At 45.1% G+C, this 18,163-nt stretch overlaps 1 protein-coding gene across 17 annotated transcripts in view; it reads left to right on the top strand.

The window, feature by feature from the left end:
- The window catches only part of JAKMIP1 (janus kinase and microtubule interacting protein 1), a 558,919-nt gene that overhangs the window by 354,062 nt on the left and 186,694 nt on the right, over window positions 1-18,163 (top strand). For all 17 annotated transcript variants that reach the window (XM_029591381.1, XM_029591375.1, XM_029591329.1 and 14 more), the window contains one exon: window positions 8,745-8,804. In XM_029591381.1, coding sequence (XP_029447241.1) covers window positions 8,745-8,804 — 60 coding nt within the window. The remainder of the gene's footprint in view (window positions 1-8,744; window positions 8,805-18,163) is intronic.

Below are 18,163 nucleotides of genomic sequence, written 5' to 3'. Positions count from 1 at the left end.
AGATCTGACACTTGTTTTGACTAACTTTTGACATCTGAATCCAAAAATGACCCCAGTTTTTCTCTATCACGTCAACTTTTTAAGGTACAGGATACCCTCCCTTTGTCCCAAAAATCATACAAAATGTACACACAAAGGAAATAAAAGAAAAAATTACCTGAATATATTGTTTATTTAGTTATTTTATTCATACAAAGGCTGTATATTGTTACTGTAAGTCAAATTGTGTTCTGCTACCAAACATACATATTAAGGTAAAAACTTATGCTTATAGCTTTTCCGGCAGTGTTCAATCTGTGGACAATCTCGCCTGATGCTCCAACAATAGTCAGCCATCATATGTACATCCCATCTACCCTGATACCGTGCCTCCATGACCTTTAAATCTTGGTGGAATCATTCGCCTTGCTCATCACTGACTGCATCAAGGTTTTTCGGGAAGTCAGCAAGATGGCTATACAGAAAATGCACCTTGATGCTCATGTTGCAACGAAGCATTTTGAAGCTCTCCAAGAGTTTCTGGACAATTTCGGTGTAATTCTGTGCTCGTGTATTTCCAAGAAAGTCCTTGACAAGGTTTTTGAATGACAACCAAGCATTCTTTTGGAGTTCTGACATTGTCCCGATGAAATGTTCATCTTTAATGAGCTGCCGAATCTGTGGACCATCAAACACTTTGCGATAAACAGCCTATTACCATAAAATACGCCCCGTTCCTATCGCATGTGATATTTAGTGCATGTTGATAAATCCAGGCCTAAGATAGGCTGTAGAGAAAAAACTTGACGTGATAGAAGAAAGCTAACAGCAGTTTTGAAATCAGCATGCCTATTTGTCTAAAACAGCTGAAAAATTGAACTCAACAGGACTTATGTTAAAAATTGTTCCCCAGTGAAATCAATCAGAATGTTAAGAATTATTAGGAAAGGAATGGAGAATATCAACAATACATCTGTATTGCTCCATAGTGAGACTGTACATAGAGTACTGTGTGCAATTCTTGTTGCCGCATCTCAAAAAATATATAATTGAACTGAAAAAATTACAGAGAAGGGTGACCAAAATGATAAAGCTCTGGAATTTGTTGCCAGAGGATGTGGTGAAAGCAATTAGTGTATATATTTATTTATTTATTTAAAGCTTTTTTTATACTGGTATTAGTGGTCACATCATACCGGTTTACATCAGAACTGCAGGTAGGAAATACATCAAACAGGTACTGGGGGTGGGACTATATAGAAAAAGGGAGAGAAGTAGCCGAGGGCTGGCAAACACAAGCCGCTAAACTGTATAACATAACAGGTAAACAGTGTAAAAATAACTATGTACAAAGTTCAGTTAAGGTACTGATGCGGCACAGGAACAAAGGTGCAGAGGATCTAATCAGGGTAAGCCTGCTTGAAGAGCCAGGTCTTTAATTTATGTGCAGTGTATTTCCCTTTTAAAAGTGGTTTGAATAAATTCCTGGAGGAAAAGTCTATAAACTATTAAGTTGGCGTTGCAGATATTCACTTTTAATTCTTGAGATAAACAGCTTGGAATCTATCTACTCCTTGAGATCCTGTCAGGTACTTGTGATCTGGATTGGCCACTGTTGGAAAAGGATACTGGGCTTGATCCAGAATGACAAGTCTTATGTTCTTAAGGTGATGGAACATCTCCCCTGTGAAGAAAGGCTAAACAGGTTAGGGCTGTTCAACTTGGAGAAGAGATGTCTATAAAATGAGTGGAATAGTACAGGTGAATGTGAATGGGTTATTAACTCTTTCAAAAAAATACAAAAGACTAGGGGACACTCCATGCATCTCAACTTTTAAAAAAAGACTAAAAACATGGATATTCATACAAGCATTCCCGGACTCAAACTGACCTATCTCTCCCACACCAATCCTTATCACCACCTACACCATGATTAACCACCTCCACTATTGTTTACATGTTTAAATTAATTATTAACCTGTCCTTTCTCTTCTTTCTCTGCCAAGTTCTAATCACCCTGTTATATGTAACTGCCTTTTCCGCACCATTGTTTTAGTTTATGTTCACAATGCACCCCTGTTTTATGTGAACCAGCATGATGGGACTGCGCTCTCGAATGCCGGTATATAAAAACCTGAAATAAATAAATAAATAAATAAATGAAGTTAGTAAGTAGCATATTTAAAACAAATCAGAGAAAATTATTTTTCACTTAACATATAATTACGTTCTTTAGTTCATGTCTGGTGGATATAGATATAGCAGTTAGTGTAACTGGGTTTAAAAAAGGTTTGAACAAGTTCTTGGAGAAGTCCATAAACTTTATTTAAGCAGGTAGACTTGGGGGAAAGCCATTGCATGTTCCTGGGCATTAGCAGCATAGGATGTATGTACTGTTTGGGATTTTGCTAGGTATTTGTAATAGGGATGTGAATCGGGTGCCCGATCGTTCCTGCTTTTGGGATAGTCTGGCCGCGGGAAAATCTCGTTTTCCCGTGGATCCCCGTGTTTTTTGTTTGTTTTTTTTAGTGAAAAATCGCTTTTCAGGTTAGTGCGCACTAAGCCCCGTTAGTGCGCGCTAACTCATGTTAGCGCGTACTAACAAAAATAGCAAAAAGTAACAAAAAATAACAAAAATAAACTTTTTTTGTTAGTGCGCGCTAACATGAGTTAGCGCGCACTAACCCGAAAAACAATTTTTATGAAAAATCGGTGGGAAAAGTGATCGTTTCTTTTTTTTTTTACCCAATATTTTAACGAATTTAGAAATATCGAACGATATTTCAGTTTGTTAGAAAAATGATTCACATCTCTAATTTGTAACCTGGATTGGCCACGGTTGGAAACAAGATGCTAGGCTTGATGGACCCTCTGTCTGACCCAGTATGGTAAATTTTATGTTCTTATGTTCTGTTCTTATGTAAGTTCTGGAGATGTAAATAGGTGGGCCTGAGCCTACTGGCCAGAGCCCACCCTTAACAGATGTACCGCCCCCATCCACCGAAGGACGGTGGCCTGCCAAAAGGGGGAGAAGTGTGTGGCGATGCGGACAGAATCCGGCGTGCGAACGGGCTCTCACCCCCCACGCGCATGCGAGCGCGAAGACGTGGCACTAGGCCACACCCCTGGCGTCGGCGCAAAAGGGGAGCATCGGCGATGCGGGCTGATGATGTCATTGGCCATTTAAAGGGCCGCGACGGACGCCAAGAACCACCCTTTTTGCTCAGAACGTGCCAAAAAAGATCGCGGTAAGGCCTTAAAAGGGATCATTGGCGGTGGCTTATGGAGGGGAGCCAGCCCGATCGGCATCGGGAGGGGAAGAAAAGTTGCAGATACTAGATAGGCCTGACCCACAGCAGGAAGGGTAGGACAGCCAGGAGGTTTTAGATAGGCCACCCACATGCAGAGAGCACCGATGGCGGGAGGGGGGTTGTGCCCGGCGAGAGAGGTGAAGGCATGTTTTGCGACCTACACGAACAATAAGGCACTGGGACAGCTATCGTGAGTCTCAACCAGAGGGGAGTAAATTTAAAAAAAAAAAGGGAAGTGGGGAGAAAGAGGGGAGCAGTGCCGGTTCATTTTCGCATATGCACGTGTCTCCGGGGGGGAAAGGGACAGAGGGTAGCTGTAGTTGGGGGGGGGTGTGGGAGCCACAGATTGGGAGGAATCAACCTGCATTTAACTGGCTGGGTGCTAGTGGCTGGGGGAATAGGAGATTGTTCCTCCGAGCCCAAGGGGCCATAAGTTTAAATCAAAAGGGGAGCCTGAGGCAGCTTGAGGCAGATTTTTGGGAGAGACCCAGTGGGGAGGGGGGGAGTCTGAGGCAGGCAGCCGGGGGGCCTCTTGGATGGGAACCAGAGCCGCGGTGGCCAGCCCCTGCTCGAGTGCAGGCAGCTGGTCCAATTCCCATTTGCAAACAAAAAAAAAAGGGGTGAAAGTTTACACAGTGGGTGGGTTGGTCTGCACTGCGGGACAGACAAGGGGTCCCCCGCCCAGGCAAACGCTTTCGGGGAGCACTGGAGGCCTGGAGTGGGGGGATAGACCTGGCGGCGGGTTGATCTCAGGAAGAGGAGGTAGAAGCAGGTGGGGGGAGGTGCTTCCAAGCAGACAGGGTGGGGGTGTTTGTAGGGGACGTGAGTGGATTCCCACGAGGTGCACTGGGAGGAGCTCCTGGCAGCAGATGGCCCGCAGTTTGCAAGTTCGGAGAGAGATAGCAGGTGGCACATTTAAGAAAGTTCTTTCACTCAAAGCACAATTAATCTCTGGAATTTGTTGCCAGGCGAGGTGGTTAATGCAATTGGGGTAGCTGGTTTAAAAAAAAAAGAGATTGGATAAGTTCTGGGAGGAGAAGTCCATTACCTGCTATTAATTAAGTGGACTTAAAAAAATTGCCACTGCTATTACTAGCAACAGTAACAGGGAATAGACTTAGTTTTGGGTACTTGCCAGGTTCCTATGACCTGGATGGACCACTGTTGAAAACAGGATGCTGAACTTGAGGGACCCTTGGTCTGATCCCACATGGCATATTCTTATGTTCTTACGAGGGGACTCGGACTGGTGGTTGGATAGGTGAGGGGATGGACCTGCTAGGGGATAATGTGCCCCAGATGGAGGAAGTTGAGGCGAGTTGAGGCGGGCTGTGCAAGGGGCTCCTTCCGATGGGAGTGGGACTGGATGGCGTGGGGGGAGGGGGAGGGCACAGGGATATGGAGCCTTCGGGGGAGGGCACAGGGATGTTGCAGCCCTGGCACACCCGATGAGGAATGCCGGGGGGCCTCATGGTTCACACAAAACAAACAGTGCAGCAAGCACAGCGCGGCCGCCGCATCACAGTGGATGGGGAATCTGTTGCTTGAACAGGCACCGGATGGCGCACAGCCATGGAACCCACCATTCTTGGATAGGCAGGAATTTCCACAGCCACCCTGAACCCAGAAGGGGGGGGGGGGGGGGGTTGGTAAGCGTGGAGCCATCTGCAGATTAAAAAAAAAAAAAAAGTGAGGCTACAGAGGTGGCACGCACCTACGCCCCTGGCATCCACAGGCGGACAGACGTGCCGAGGACAGCACTGCATCTGAGGCAGATAGCCTCTGGCGATACACAACAATGGACAAGATATATATAAAAAAAATTAATAAATTGGGGAAGATAGCAATGAGCAGCAATAGCAAAAAAAAAAAGAGGCAAGAGGAGTGGCAGGTCTTGGCTTCAGTTCCCTTCAGGACTTTGAGCCGGCCACCTCAGTTTAAACTGAGCGAAGGGCCAGGGAGGGGTTGGCAGGGACGCCAGTTCATAGCTGGATCGCGATGTTATCGGGTCCAGGGCGGTAGGGCTTGGCAGTCGCTAGCGGAGGGTCTCTGTTTTGATCAACAGAGGATGTTCTTAGTCACATAAGAGCCAAGGCAGAGGCAGAGCAAACATGACCCAAGTGGCGATCGGTGAGTTCCACAATGACAATGGGAAAAACCACCTAGAACAAAAGGGCACCTGGAAGCACCAAAACCAGGCGGACAACAAGGCAAGAGAATGCACGCGGCAGAAAGAATACGAAAGTGGAGAGTACTCAAAGAAAAAGCCACAGAGGATGAGGACCAAGTGGAGAAGGGACAATGACATGAGACAGAGATGAGAGAACCTCAAAACAAGTGAGGCAATGATAAGTCAGCCCAGCTACGGAGACAAGGATAGATGAGGCCAGGACATTAGAGCTGCAGCAGCATACCTCTGAGAGGGCGACGGCTTCCGACACATCACGCCAGAGCACTCTCGGAGGCCCACAGCCGCAGGCCAGCAAGAGCAAGTAGCAAAGGCATACAGCATCGAGGGATGCCCTCGTCCATCGCACCACGGATACAGCAGTCACACATACCCTGCATGACAGAACATGGGCAGCGACAATGAGGGAACCAGGGTGCCCATGGGAACATATGCTGTATAGCATAATGAGCAGCCAACACTTCTACCAGCAACCTCGGTGGGCCTGGCCAGCACCGCCTCATAGAGGCTTTGCAAATCAAGAAGGAGGGCAGGTGCAGCGAGCAGCAGCAAGGGCTAACGAAAATGGACCAAGGACATGGGAAAGAAATAACGCAGGAAGAGTATCTGAGGCCCATACTGGCATATAATAATCTTTGGGTGGAACAGATGGTATAGGGACAGAGGGACAGAATGACAAGCAGGGCCACAGAAGAATCAAAATGCAGTGAAAAGACCAAACACCAGCCAAGCAGAGCAACCATCACAGACAGGAGATAACAATGCTGGTGAGTTGGGGGATAATGACAGGTGGAGAGGGCAGAAGATGGGCTCAATCCAGCAAGGTGACAGATGAGATACGCTCAAGAAATCTAAGAGGTCATATCTCACCAGGCATTCAGTTAGGCGTGTGCAGTCACGGGGCAACACAGGCTGGCATTATAAGAAATGCATAATCAGCAACCCAATACGTAGAAGCGGAACAATAGCCTAGTGGTCAGAGCGACGGGCCCTGAACCAGGGAAGCCAAGGTTCAATTCCCACACAAGGCAAATTACCTTTACCTCGGGTAAGGAGGTGATTAACCTTCGACTTCATCCAGTACACTCAGAAAGTTTCCTCTGATTCGAACCTTGATGGGACATAGGAGGTTTATGGCCAGAGGGAATAGAAAAAGAAAGTTCAACCTGCTAAGAGAATTCCAATCCATCAATGAGGATGTCGATGTTCTGCAGGCATACAACAAAAATGAATGTACTGCAACAGGTCGAGTACTCCACAGGATAATACAGCAAGGGGCGTCATCAAAGAAGATAACGATACGAGTGGTGCAATACACCCTGTGTACCTAGAACGCTGCAGGTCGGGTTATTCCCATGGGAAGAGCTGAACAGTAGCAGCGGCCACAGAATACATCTACCCCATCATTTAATAAGAGTTACAAAGGATATACAGTGGCAAAAGGGGGGGCGGGGGCCACACATAAAGAGGATTGCTCTGTAACCACCCCCGAGTTAAGATGCAGATCGGTGGCACCAGCTATTTGGATGTTACAGGACTGGGGCTATGTCCATGCAAACGAGTGCCTGTGAGAAAATGGGGGGAGGTAAAGCAGTCACCGATGTTTTATGTCACCTCGGCTAAAGGAGAATGCTGTCTATAGGAATGCCGTGATAAAGCACCAGTCATTCCTGTCAAAGTACGCGAGCAGGGGGACAACAATAAGTCCTTCATTCGGAAGAAGATAAAGATAAGGTCCACCATCCCACTCGCTTTCTTTGGAGTGGCACGAGTGAGCAACTGAGCAAACAAAGAGGGCACAGGAGATAGCGGATGACTGTGTTGGATGCCAGAGTCGTCAACCACTACCATGCACAAGTCCAAGGCAGGCCAAGCCGGAAGAGGAGCCGCGGCACAAAACGGGTGGCGGGATGCTACACCGCTACGATACGCAATATGAAACGTATTTGGCTAGGCGCGGCTACAACCATGATAAATGTCAGACTTTGAGCAGCCCCGATAATGAAAAGTTGACGATGGCAACCCAATGCGGTGAACACGATGGACCCTATGGTATAGTGATGAGGATACATGGTTTGTATTTAAGTAGTATGGGTTGGATACCCAGGTGGGGTAGCCCACAGAACTTTTGCTTTGGATAAAGTGCCCACAGCTAAACAAAATGCTTAATTATATCTGGCAGATTCACCATGCATTAAGAGTTTAGCTTGACTCATAGGGTAATCCTATATGTGGAGGGCCAATAAGAGAGCACAAGGGTGACCCTAGGGATCACACTTTGGACTGGCACCATCAGGGTGGGTCATCTCATGAATGGAAACTAAGGCATGCATAAAAACGTATTACCTGACTACGGCGCCCGAGAGGCTCGAGGATTGCTACGGGGGTAATAATAATGATACATCTGGGGGCAAGGACCAGGGACCACACTTAGGGCTGGCACCGCCAAGGTGGGTCGTCACAAGGATGGGAAAGCACAGCAAGTGTCGAACATTTACTGCCCCTACTACGGTGCCTGAGGGTTCGAGGGTTGCTAAGGGGGGTAATAATAATACATCAGGTGGCAAGGATTTGTGGGCTCTTTGGTTGAGGCATATTTAATAACACGCTATGGGATGCCATCGGTTGCGACATATTTAATAATGCTCCACGGGATGCCATCGGGGCATTGTAGGACAAGAAATTACACAGGCTGCAGCTTATTCATTAAGTGGGGGGACACGAGGCAAGGGTCCACCCTATCTCATGTCTTGGCGGTTACCCGGGCCGGTTGGGCATATTGCAAGTGGTGCTGGTGACATCACAGGACAGCGTGGTAGCCGATCAATGCTTTGGGTGGCACAAAAGGTAGGGGCGTGGAATGCGCCGATGGTCGGGGCCCCCTTGCTTGAGGACAAGGCGGGGGGGCCCATGGAGTAAAGCTGCCTTACTTGGTCCCTACGGCGGGCAGCGGTGGAGACATCACACCGGCTCGGGTGCCCAGGGAAGTTTTCTTGATGTGTTAAATAAAAGCTGCAGCCTTATTATACCAACAACAGTTTCTGTGTTTTCCATGTTTACAAAGGAATGCTTAATTTGTCTAAGGTACAGTAAAGGGCCAGAATGTAGGGACGACGGCCACGTGGGTAAAGTAGCGGCTGCTAGAGTTAACAGTATGTGGCTGGCTGTTTTTGTGTTGTGATAAAATCGGCTCATCTCCTAAAATAAACATGTTAATATACTCATTTTGGGTTTCAAATTAATAATGAAAGTTCTGTCTTTTGTAGGAAAGAGAGCGCCTGCTGCGTGTTAAAAAGCAGAAGAGAAAATGCTTGAAACCTCCAAAGGTGAGATGTTTGTTCCAGGTTCAAACTAACGTAGGAGGCAGTGATTTCTTTGGCAGGAGGAAATGGTATGATCACAGCATTTTGGAGAAGCAAGTTATATGGGTACAAAAAAGTCTGCGATTCTATGCCAGCCTGTATTTTCATAAGGAAACTCCACTGGATGTTTCCCTTTGTATAGGAGCTTATGCATAGACCTGCAACCTCCCCCTGCATTTTGAAAATTGCCCTCATAAAGTGATGGTGCGATGTAAAGGGATTAATTTGATAATATAGGGTGTTATTTATTAAAAGTTTTCTCCCTTTTTGTGTCTATGGGCAAAATGCTTAGTAAACAGTACTCATAGAGCCTTTTATCACGTTCCACACTAGGAGGATGTGTGCATTTTTTGTGTTTGTAGCACCTCATGATCATGCATGACGTGTCCAGATGGCTTGGCAGCAGAACCGGCCCTAGATTTCATGAATCTTTCCAGAAAGGATATAATAGAAAGAGAAGCACTGCTGTTATCTGTTTTTTTACTAACCAAAAACACAAGAGGAAAATTGTCTTGTGCAAGTACAGTGCCCTTTCACCTTATTCTTTGTGTAGTCACTCCATATCTTCATGCCTGTCTCAAAAGATCAGCCAGGGCATTGTTGTTTTGCTCCTGGGACATCTCTCTGGCCTCAGCCTGTCATTACATTATGGGATTCAGGGGCGAATTGGCCTATCAGGGGATCGGACATCCCCCGGTGGGCCAATCGCTCCAGTCACGTGGTCTGCCGTGCGCGGCCGTGACAGAGCCGCGCTCGGCAGACCACGTGACATGTCCTGGGCCGGCCTGAGCAGCAAATACCTGGGCCGGTCTGCCATCATGACTCCGCCGCTGATGGGATTGCACCATGCCCCCTAATCACATGACTCTAAAGGTCGTGAGAGAACAGAGGAGGATCTGGCTAATCAGAAAGCTGGAGAGGAAAAAGATTTCAAATATGCCTGGGTTTTTGAGGGTAGTTGGAGAGCTGAAGATGCTATTTATTTATTTATTTTAAAACTTTTCTATACCGTCGTTAACTTAGATAACCGTCACAACGGTTTACAGCAAGGCACGATAATAAAAATGTGAGTGGAATAGATTACAAATTAATCATGTGCCATCATAGTGCGGTAACAATTCATTTCAATAAACTATGTGTGTAAATTAAGCTTGTCTGTTGGGAACATATTAGGTGCGGATTGAATTTAACATTAATATGCATTTGTAGCATACAAGTAACAACTTCTAGTTTAGTGCGTCCTTATCAATCAACTGCTTTTTTCCTTCTCTTTATCTTTATAATAGCTTGTTTAAAAAGCCAGGTTTTCAGATTGGTTTTGAATATTTTGAAATTACTCTGCATCCTTATTTCGCGTGGCATGGTGTTCCATAGCATGGGGCCAGCCAGTGATAGTGCTCTCTCCCTAACTTGCATGAGGCGTGCTGTTTTGACAGAGGGGACAGTTAATAGAGCCTTATTAGCAGATCTTAGGTTTCTTTGCGGAACATGTACACGCAGTGCAGTGTTAAGCCAGTCAGCTTTTTCCTCGTGGATTAGTTTGTGTATTATGCATAATGCCTTATATTGGATTCTTTGTTCAATTGGGAGCCAGTGTAAATCAGCGAGCGTTCCTGTAATGTGTTCATTCTTTTTTTTTCCCAGTCAAAATTCTAGCAGCTGAGTTTTGTAACATTTGTAGTGGCCGAATTGTAGATTGTGGTAGTCCTAAGAGTAGTGAGTTACAGTAGTCTGTACTTGCGAATATCATTGCCTGCAGAACTGTGCGGAAATTGTTTAGCGTTAGAGGTTTTAGTCTTCTCAGGATCATTAGTTTCGCATATACTTCTTTTATTTTCAATGAGATGTGTTGTTTCATGTTTAGCTCAGGGTCAATTATTACTCCTAGATTTCGTACTTTTGTTGCTAGCTCAGTGGTTTGGTTATTTTTAATTGTGAGTGTTGGTTGAATGTGGTGTATGTTTTTACGTTCAAGGTGTAAGAATTCCGTTTTGTCGATGTTTATTACCAGTTCCATCTGATTTAAGAGCTGTTTAATTATCTCAAGATACATATTGGCAAGTTTCATTGTCTCTTCAATGGTGTTTACAATTGGCAGCAGCAGCTGTATATCGTCTGCGTATAAGTAATGTGTGATTCCAAGTCCCGCTGGTAGGTGACATACCGGGAGGAGATAAATGTTAGAGTGTAGCTGCCAAGTTGGGTCTGCTGTCCTGAAAGGGATTTACAGAGTGAGTATCTCAGATTGGGAAGCAGGAGATTAGTGGATACCTTGGGAATAGACTAGCTGTAATTCACTAGGCGTTACAGTGCCAATTCTCTGCTGAGCCTGTGTTATTGCTATTGTGGCTGACAGGCCCCTGTGATCTGTTACAAGGGCTCTGTTTGGTACTAGGGGGGTTGCAATGGTTTTTTTATGGGTTTTTTTTTTCATTTTGTGTCTTTTATTTGCTTTATTTCGTTTATAAAATAGTTTGTTGGGGGGGGGGGGGTTTGTTTCCCTAATTTCGTGGTTAGTGCGCACTAAGTTAAAAATTGTGACGTCAATATTCAAAGGGGTTTATCAGATTTACTTTTGAGATATCAAAAGAAACCCCAAGATTTGAATTTTGGGCCCCTTTGAATACATAAATGAGAGGCATTCCAGAGCAGATTACAGTTAAGACAAATAACTTACCAACTAAGAGGATAACTTTCAAACAGCAGTGCATGCGCCCATATACACATGCATATAGGCATGAAAAAAAATACTCCTGTATTATATAACCTGCTCGTAGAAGGTATACTCAGGTTATGAAATATGCGTAAATATACCCTGCAACATTTTGTGCAAATGTAAAAACAATGCACAAATACTTATCCAGATATGATTCGATTTATCCAGCTAAGTAGCGGCACTTATTTGGATAAGTTATGATTTATCCATATCCAGATAAATCTTAAAAATGCTACTTATCCAGCTAAATTAGATCGTTGGATAGGTCTGAAAAGTGCTACTTAAGACCGAAGACTCTGTAAATCATTATTAACCAGGTAGACTTGGGAAAAGCCATTGCTTATCAGGGATGTGAACCGGGTCCAGAATCGGGTCTGCAATCGGAATCGTGTGATCGGAATTATAGCCATTTTTTTATCAGCTGCGACCGATCCTGAAACCGATAAACTCACTCCAACCCCTAAAATCAAATTCTATAGAATCCCTCCACCCTCCCGAGCCCCCCCCCCAAACCTTTTTTTTTAAAGTACCTGGTGGTCTAGCGGGGACCCCCGGGAGCGATCTCCCGCTCTCAGGCCATCAGCTGCCAGTAAACAAAATGGCGCCGATGGCCCTTTGCCCTTACCATGTGACGGGCTACCGGTGCCATTGGCCGGCCCCTGTCATGTGGTAGGAGCAATGGATGGCCCGCGCCATGTTTAAAGATGGCGCCGGCCAAATAATCAGAAAAACGATTCACATCCCTATTGCTTATCCCTGGGTGAAAGCAGCATGGAATCTGTCTACTAATTGGGATCCTGCCAGGTACTTGTGACCTGGATTGGCCACTGTTGGAAATATGATACTGGGTTTGAAGGACCCTTGGTCTGACCAGGTATATAAGTTCTTATGTTCTTATTCATATTCTTTCATATCCATCCTCCAACCTTTTTGTCTTGTTGCAATCCTTTAATTATAGCAGATTACCTGTGGAGTTGGAAATACAAGCTAAATTAGGGATGTGAATCGTGTCCTCGATCGTCTTAACGATCGATTTCGGCTGGGAGGGGGAGGGAATCGTATTGTTGCCATTTGGGGGGGTAAAATATCGTGAAAAATCGTGAAAAATCGAAAAATCGCAAAACCGGCACATTAAAACCCCCTAAAACCCACCCCCGACCCTTTAAATTAAATCCCCCACCCTCCCGAACCCCCCCCAAATGACTTAAATAACCTGCGGGTCCAGCAGCGGTCCGGAACGGCAGCGGTCCGGAACGGGCTCCTGCTCCTCAATCTTGTTGTCTTCAGCCGGCGCCATTTTCCAAAATGGCGGCGAAAAATGGCGGCGGCCATAGACGAACACGATTGGACGGCAGGAGGTCCTTCCGGACCCCCGCTGGACTTTTGGCAAGTCTCGTGGGGGTCAGGAGGCCCCCCACAAGCTGGCCAAAAGTTCCTGGAGGTCCAGCGGGGGTCAGGGAGCGATTTCCCGCCGCGAATCGTTTTCGTACGGAAAATGGCGCCGGCAGGAGATCGACTGCAGGAGGTCGTTCAGCGAGGCGCCGGAACCCTCGCTGAACGACCTCCTGCAGTCGATCTCCTGCCGGCGCCATTTTCCGTACGAAAACGATTCGCGGCGGGAAATCGCTCCCTGACCCCCGCTGGACCTCCAGGAACTTTTGGCCAGCTTGTGGGGGGCCTCCTGACCCCCACGAGACTTGCCAAAAGTCCAGCGGGGGTCCGGAAGGACCTCCTGCCGTCCAATCGTGTTCGTCTATGGCCGCCGCCATTTTTCGCCGCCATTTTGGAAAATGGCGCCGGCTGAAGACAACAAGATTGAGGAGCAGGAGCCCGTTCCGGACCGCTGCCGTTCCAGACCGCCGCTGGACCCGCAGGTTATTTAACTCATTTGGGGGGGGGTTCGGGAGGGTGGGGGATTTAATTTAAAGGGTCGGGGGTGGGTTTTAGGGGGTTTTAGTGTGCCGGCTCACGATTCTAACGATTTATAACGATAAATCGTTAGAATCTCTATTGTATTGTGTTCCATAACGGTTTAAGACGATATTAAAATTATCGGACGATAATTTTAATCGTCCTAAAACGATTCACATCCCTAAGCTAAATCCAATGTTAAACATTGGCATTAACAACTGTAAAGGGACATAACTCTGTACTAGTAAAGATTCATTTTAGAGTTCTTACAATATAATTTTGTGAATTCTGAGCACTAATTGACAGCTTCAAGCTTCTCTAGTTGATGAAGTGCTCTGTCTTTGCTGGAAAGGTCAGAATGAGTTAGATCAGATTCTGAAACTGTAATAGTACCAGTGATTATAAACCAGAAGAAGACCTTCATATGTCAGATGTATAACTTTTTCATATATATATATATATACACATTTTTTAAGTTTTACTCTTATGAAGTAGATGAGTTTTGAAAAGTAAACTGAATTTATTTCTAACAGGTAGATAATAATGCTGTGATAACTATCAAAAGCATTTACTTATGCAAATTTGAGGGTTTTTTTACATTTCAGTTGATTAAAGAAAATAATATATTTCAATCAATTTATAGTCCGATCCCAAACTGGGATAGACTCTAGATTTCCTACTGTGTAAAGCAGCAAGATAAAATGTCATAGGAATTCATGTCCATATTCTGTATGTTTCAGGATAATGGTGCATGTTTAGTTATAACTAATTGCTGGCATGAACCAAAGGATGATTTACAATACCACTGATGTGCATTATCATACTGCTTCTGGTTTGCCTTAGTAAAGTCCATAGAGGAACATCATTCATAGTTTGAAGTCAGTAGGGGGTTAATAATTACGATAGTAATTGGGTCTTGGTAAATGTTGATGTCATTTGTTAAAATGCAATACTAAAACTATTTGATTATTTGACTGCCCAGGTCAAGCTTCGGTTCCATAAGTTCGTCCAACTGTTGACTAACCAGAGTAGGGATGATTTGAGTTGAAGATGTTTCAGTACCACTTTAAATATCTTGGTTTATTTTCCAACCCTCATTCAAGCTCCCCCCTCAGACCAAGAGATAACAAACTGCTGTGGCCACTATGCCTAGGGTGCATTTTTTTTTTTCCAGAGCTCTACCTAGCCTGGCTTGAAACCTTTATAGCTGGAGGAGCTATTGGTCTTTTCCCTGGTGTTGTACGGACTACTTTCACAGTGCTCCCAACTGTCTTTAGATACCAGGGATGTAATCACTAAAGGCTGAAAAGTTTTGTTCAATATTATGTCTTAATGGTGAAACTTGTACTATGACGACACAATATAGAGGGTAATTTTCTAAAAACCCATGTAACTTATGGGTAGCTAAAGCATGCAAGATGTGCCAGTTTTGAAAGCGAAGGTATGCATGTAGGTTCACTTTGAAAATTATCCCTAAGAGCAAGCACAAACTGACCTGCACAAAGTTACAGCTGCTCCGTACAAATAAAAATTGTGCATTCATTTACACACACACTTTTTGAAATAAAAATTGTTTGAGGGCCTTACCAGCTGACGGAGGAGAGTGCCGTGGAGAGATCTCTGCATGTTCTCTAGCTGGGGGAATGGAGCCCCCTTCTCTCCTGTGCTGATGTCATTTGAACAGGTCCCAAATTTCCTTTAAAGCTGCATCCCGTGGTGCACAGCTTGTTGGCGTGCAGCCAAAGGGGCAGTGTCCCTTGTGAGCCCTGATGGAGAGCCCCTTCTTGAATTGTCTGTTTATTGAACTGAGCAGAGTCCTGAGACTGTGAACTCATTTATTAGGCCTATTATGGCCTGGATTGGCCACTGTTGGAGACAGGATGCTGGGCTTGTTGGACGTTTGGTCTGACCCAGTATGGCATGTTCTTATGTTGGGTATAGGTTTGGCTTCAGAAAGCCATGAATATACTAATATAGTAAACTTCCCATATCAAAATAGGACTAATTGGCAGCAAAATCTTATCAATGAAAATGCAACACTGCAAATATTACACCAAGCCCTAAAACACCAATACACTTCCTATTAAGAAAAAAGAACAAGCCAGGTTGCTTTAGATTCCTACACATAAGCTACATGCTAGCAGAATATCTCCCCTCAGTCACACAAGCAAAACACAGACAGACCCTCACCAAATATAGAATAAAGAAACCATAAAGTTTAGATAGAAACATGCAAACAAAAACTGAACTGGAAACCCCAGCAAGCCAGATTCTGTATACAGTGCAATACTGGAAAAACAGGATCACCATTTCTCATAAAATAACAAAATCAAGAAATATAAGACACGAATCCTAATAGTAAACCAATTCTAATAAAAATAATTAATATTTAAAACTGCTGATGAATAGAACATCCAATAATTACAAACTTATTTAAACTTAAAAATATTTATAACATTTCCCAAACACCAATAAAAGATTTCAAATCAGCAGACCCATCAAATAACACCTATAAATAAAATTAATAAAGATTTTAAAACCTTCTTCTTTCCATACCTGGGAACTTTTGATTTCCAGTCACCCTACAATTGTCATGGATTATTGGGGGATGGGAGGAGGTGAAAGGGCTGCACAAACTTTCTCATCTTTCTCATATACACACACACATTTATTTATAATTTTTATATACCGAGGTTCTTGTATGAAATACAAATCACTCTGGTTTACATAAAACAGTGAAACACCCAAAGAAAGAGGGGGCTTTACATAGAACAATCGAACAAAGTACAAATTGAACATAACATACTCTGTCCCTCTCTCTCACATGGACAGACAAACTTGCAACATATACACACATGCTCCCTGACCCTCTCTAACATATGCCGTCACATGTTCTATCACATACACGCTCTCTCACACATACATTCTCACTCTCACACACGTGCTCTGACACACACTCCCTCATATATTTTCACTGACACATACATGCTATATAAATTACTGTTCTAAATAGAGGGGCAGGAAGGGAGATTTAAGGAAAAAGGGGGAGTCACTACCCTTGTATACTACCCGATTTGTACATGGCATCAACTTGCTAAGGTGGTTTGGGCTTTCCTTAATTTTGTTTTACACTATAAACTTTTTTAACTGACTTCTGGCTCCTCTGGCTGGAGCAGCCAATAGCGGGAGAGATGACAGAAAGCGCATGGCAACATGTGGTGACTGACTGAGCCTGGGGGAAGTGACCAGATTGAGACCAGACCTGCCTGTCATGGGAGAGAGAGGGAAGCACAGTATATAAGTGTAGCAGTAGTAAAGCAACGGTGGGCCTGTGCAGGAGCCAGGTTTGCACGGACTGTGAGGAACAGAATGAGAGTCCTGAAACTGAGACAGCCGAGGGACTGTGTTGGGAGGGAGAGAGGGAGGCATGCAGGGAGGCATGCCTCCCTCTCTCCCTCCCAACACAGTAGGCTGGAGTCAGAGAAAAAAAACTGCAGCAGCAGTCAGGATATATAAGCCAAGGTGTCTCAGCATGTGTGCTGAATTCAGCTCTGGGATAGACCCCAGCCCACGCAAGCAGGCAAATCATTAGGTAATTGCAGCAAGCAGGCCTTGTAGACTGCCTGAGCCATCACGGGAGGAGAGGCAGTCTCTCGGTCAGTACATCACGCGGAGGCCGCTGAGTTGAGAGGGAAGATGCCAGGGAAACAAGCCGAGGAAGTTCAAACGTGAACAAACGCTCGGGGCAAGCAACATGCTTCTCTCTTCTGCGGCTGTGCCAAAAGCAAAAGAACAGGCAGCTGATAGGTGCTGATTGGTCTAACTCTGGCCAGTAGCTAATCTTTTTTGACTGGGTTTTCAAGTGTCAGGTTACCATGTAACCAGACACTATACAACTGGCTGCAAAATCAGGCTGTCCAGTTGAAAACCAGACAGTTGGTCACTCTATTCCTCAGGTTTTGAAACTGATTTTTTCTAGAGCTGCAGCTGTTTTTCTTTCCTTTACCTTTCGGTAGTTTTCTTTTCTTTTTTTCTTTTCCTTTTCTCATCTTCTTTCCATCGTCTACCAGCCACATGGCAGCCCTTAGTCGCTGTGCAGTCTAGCAGAGTCTAATACTATCTCTTATTAAATATTGCACCTGCAGTTTACTATCTATTAGGGATGTGAATCGTTTTTTGACGATTTAAAATATCGTCCGATATATTTTAAATCGTCAAAAATCGTTAGGGCCATGATACAATACCAATTCCCCCGATTTATCGTTAAAAAATCGTAAATCGGGGGAAGGGGGAGGGCAGGAAAACCGGCACACTAAAACCCCCTAAAACCCACCCCTGGCCCTTTAAATTAAATCCCCCACCCTCCCGAACCCCCCGCAAATGCTTTAAATTACCTGGGGATCCAGCGGTGGTCCAGAACGGCGGCGGTCCGGAACGGCCCCCTCAATTGAATCCTTTTGTCTTCAGCCGGCGCCATTTTGCAAAATGGCCACCGCAAAATGGCGGCGGCCATAGACAAAAACGATTCGACGCAGGAGGTCGTTCAGCGGGGGTTCCGGACCGCCGCTTAACGACCTCCTGCAGTCGATCTCCTGCCGGCGCCATTTTCCGTACGGAAAACGATTCGCGGCAAGAAATCGCTTCCTGAACCCCGCTGGACTCCCAGAAATTTTTGGCCAGCTTGGGGGGGCCTCCT

This window comes from Rhinatrema bivittatum, chromosome 1 (assembly GCF_901001135.1).
Source record: "Rhinatrema bivittatum chromosome 1, aRhiBiv1.1, whole genome shotgun sequence".
In the NCBI taxonomy this organism is placed as follows: Eukaryota; Metazoa; Chordata; class Amphibia; order Gymnophiona; family Rhinatrematidae; genus Rhinatrema; species Rhinatrema bivittatum.
This window is presented reverse-complemented; position numbering and strand designations above follow the sequence as displayed.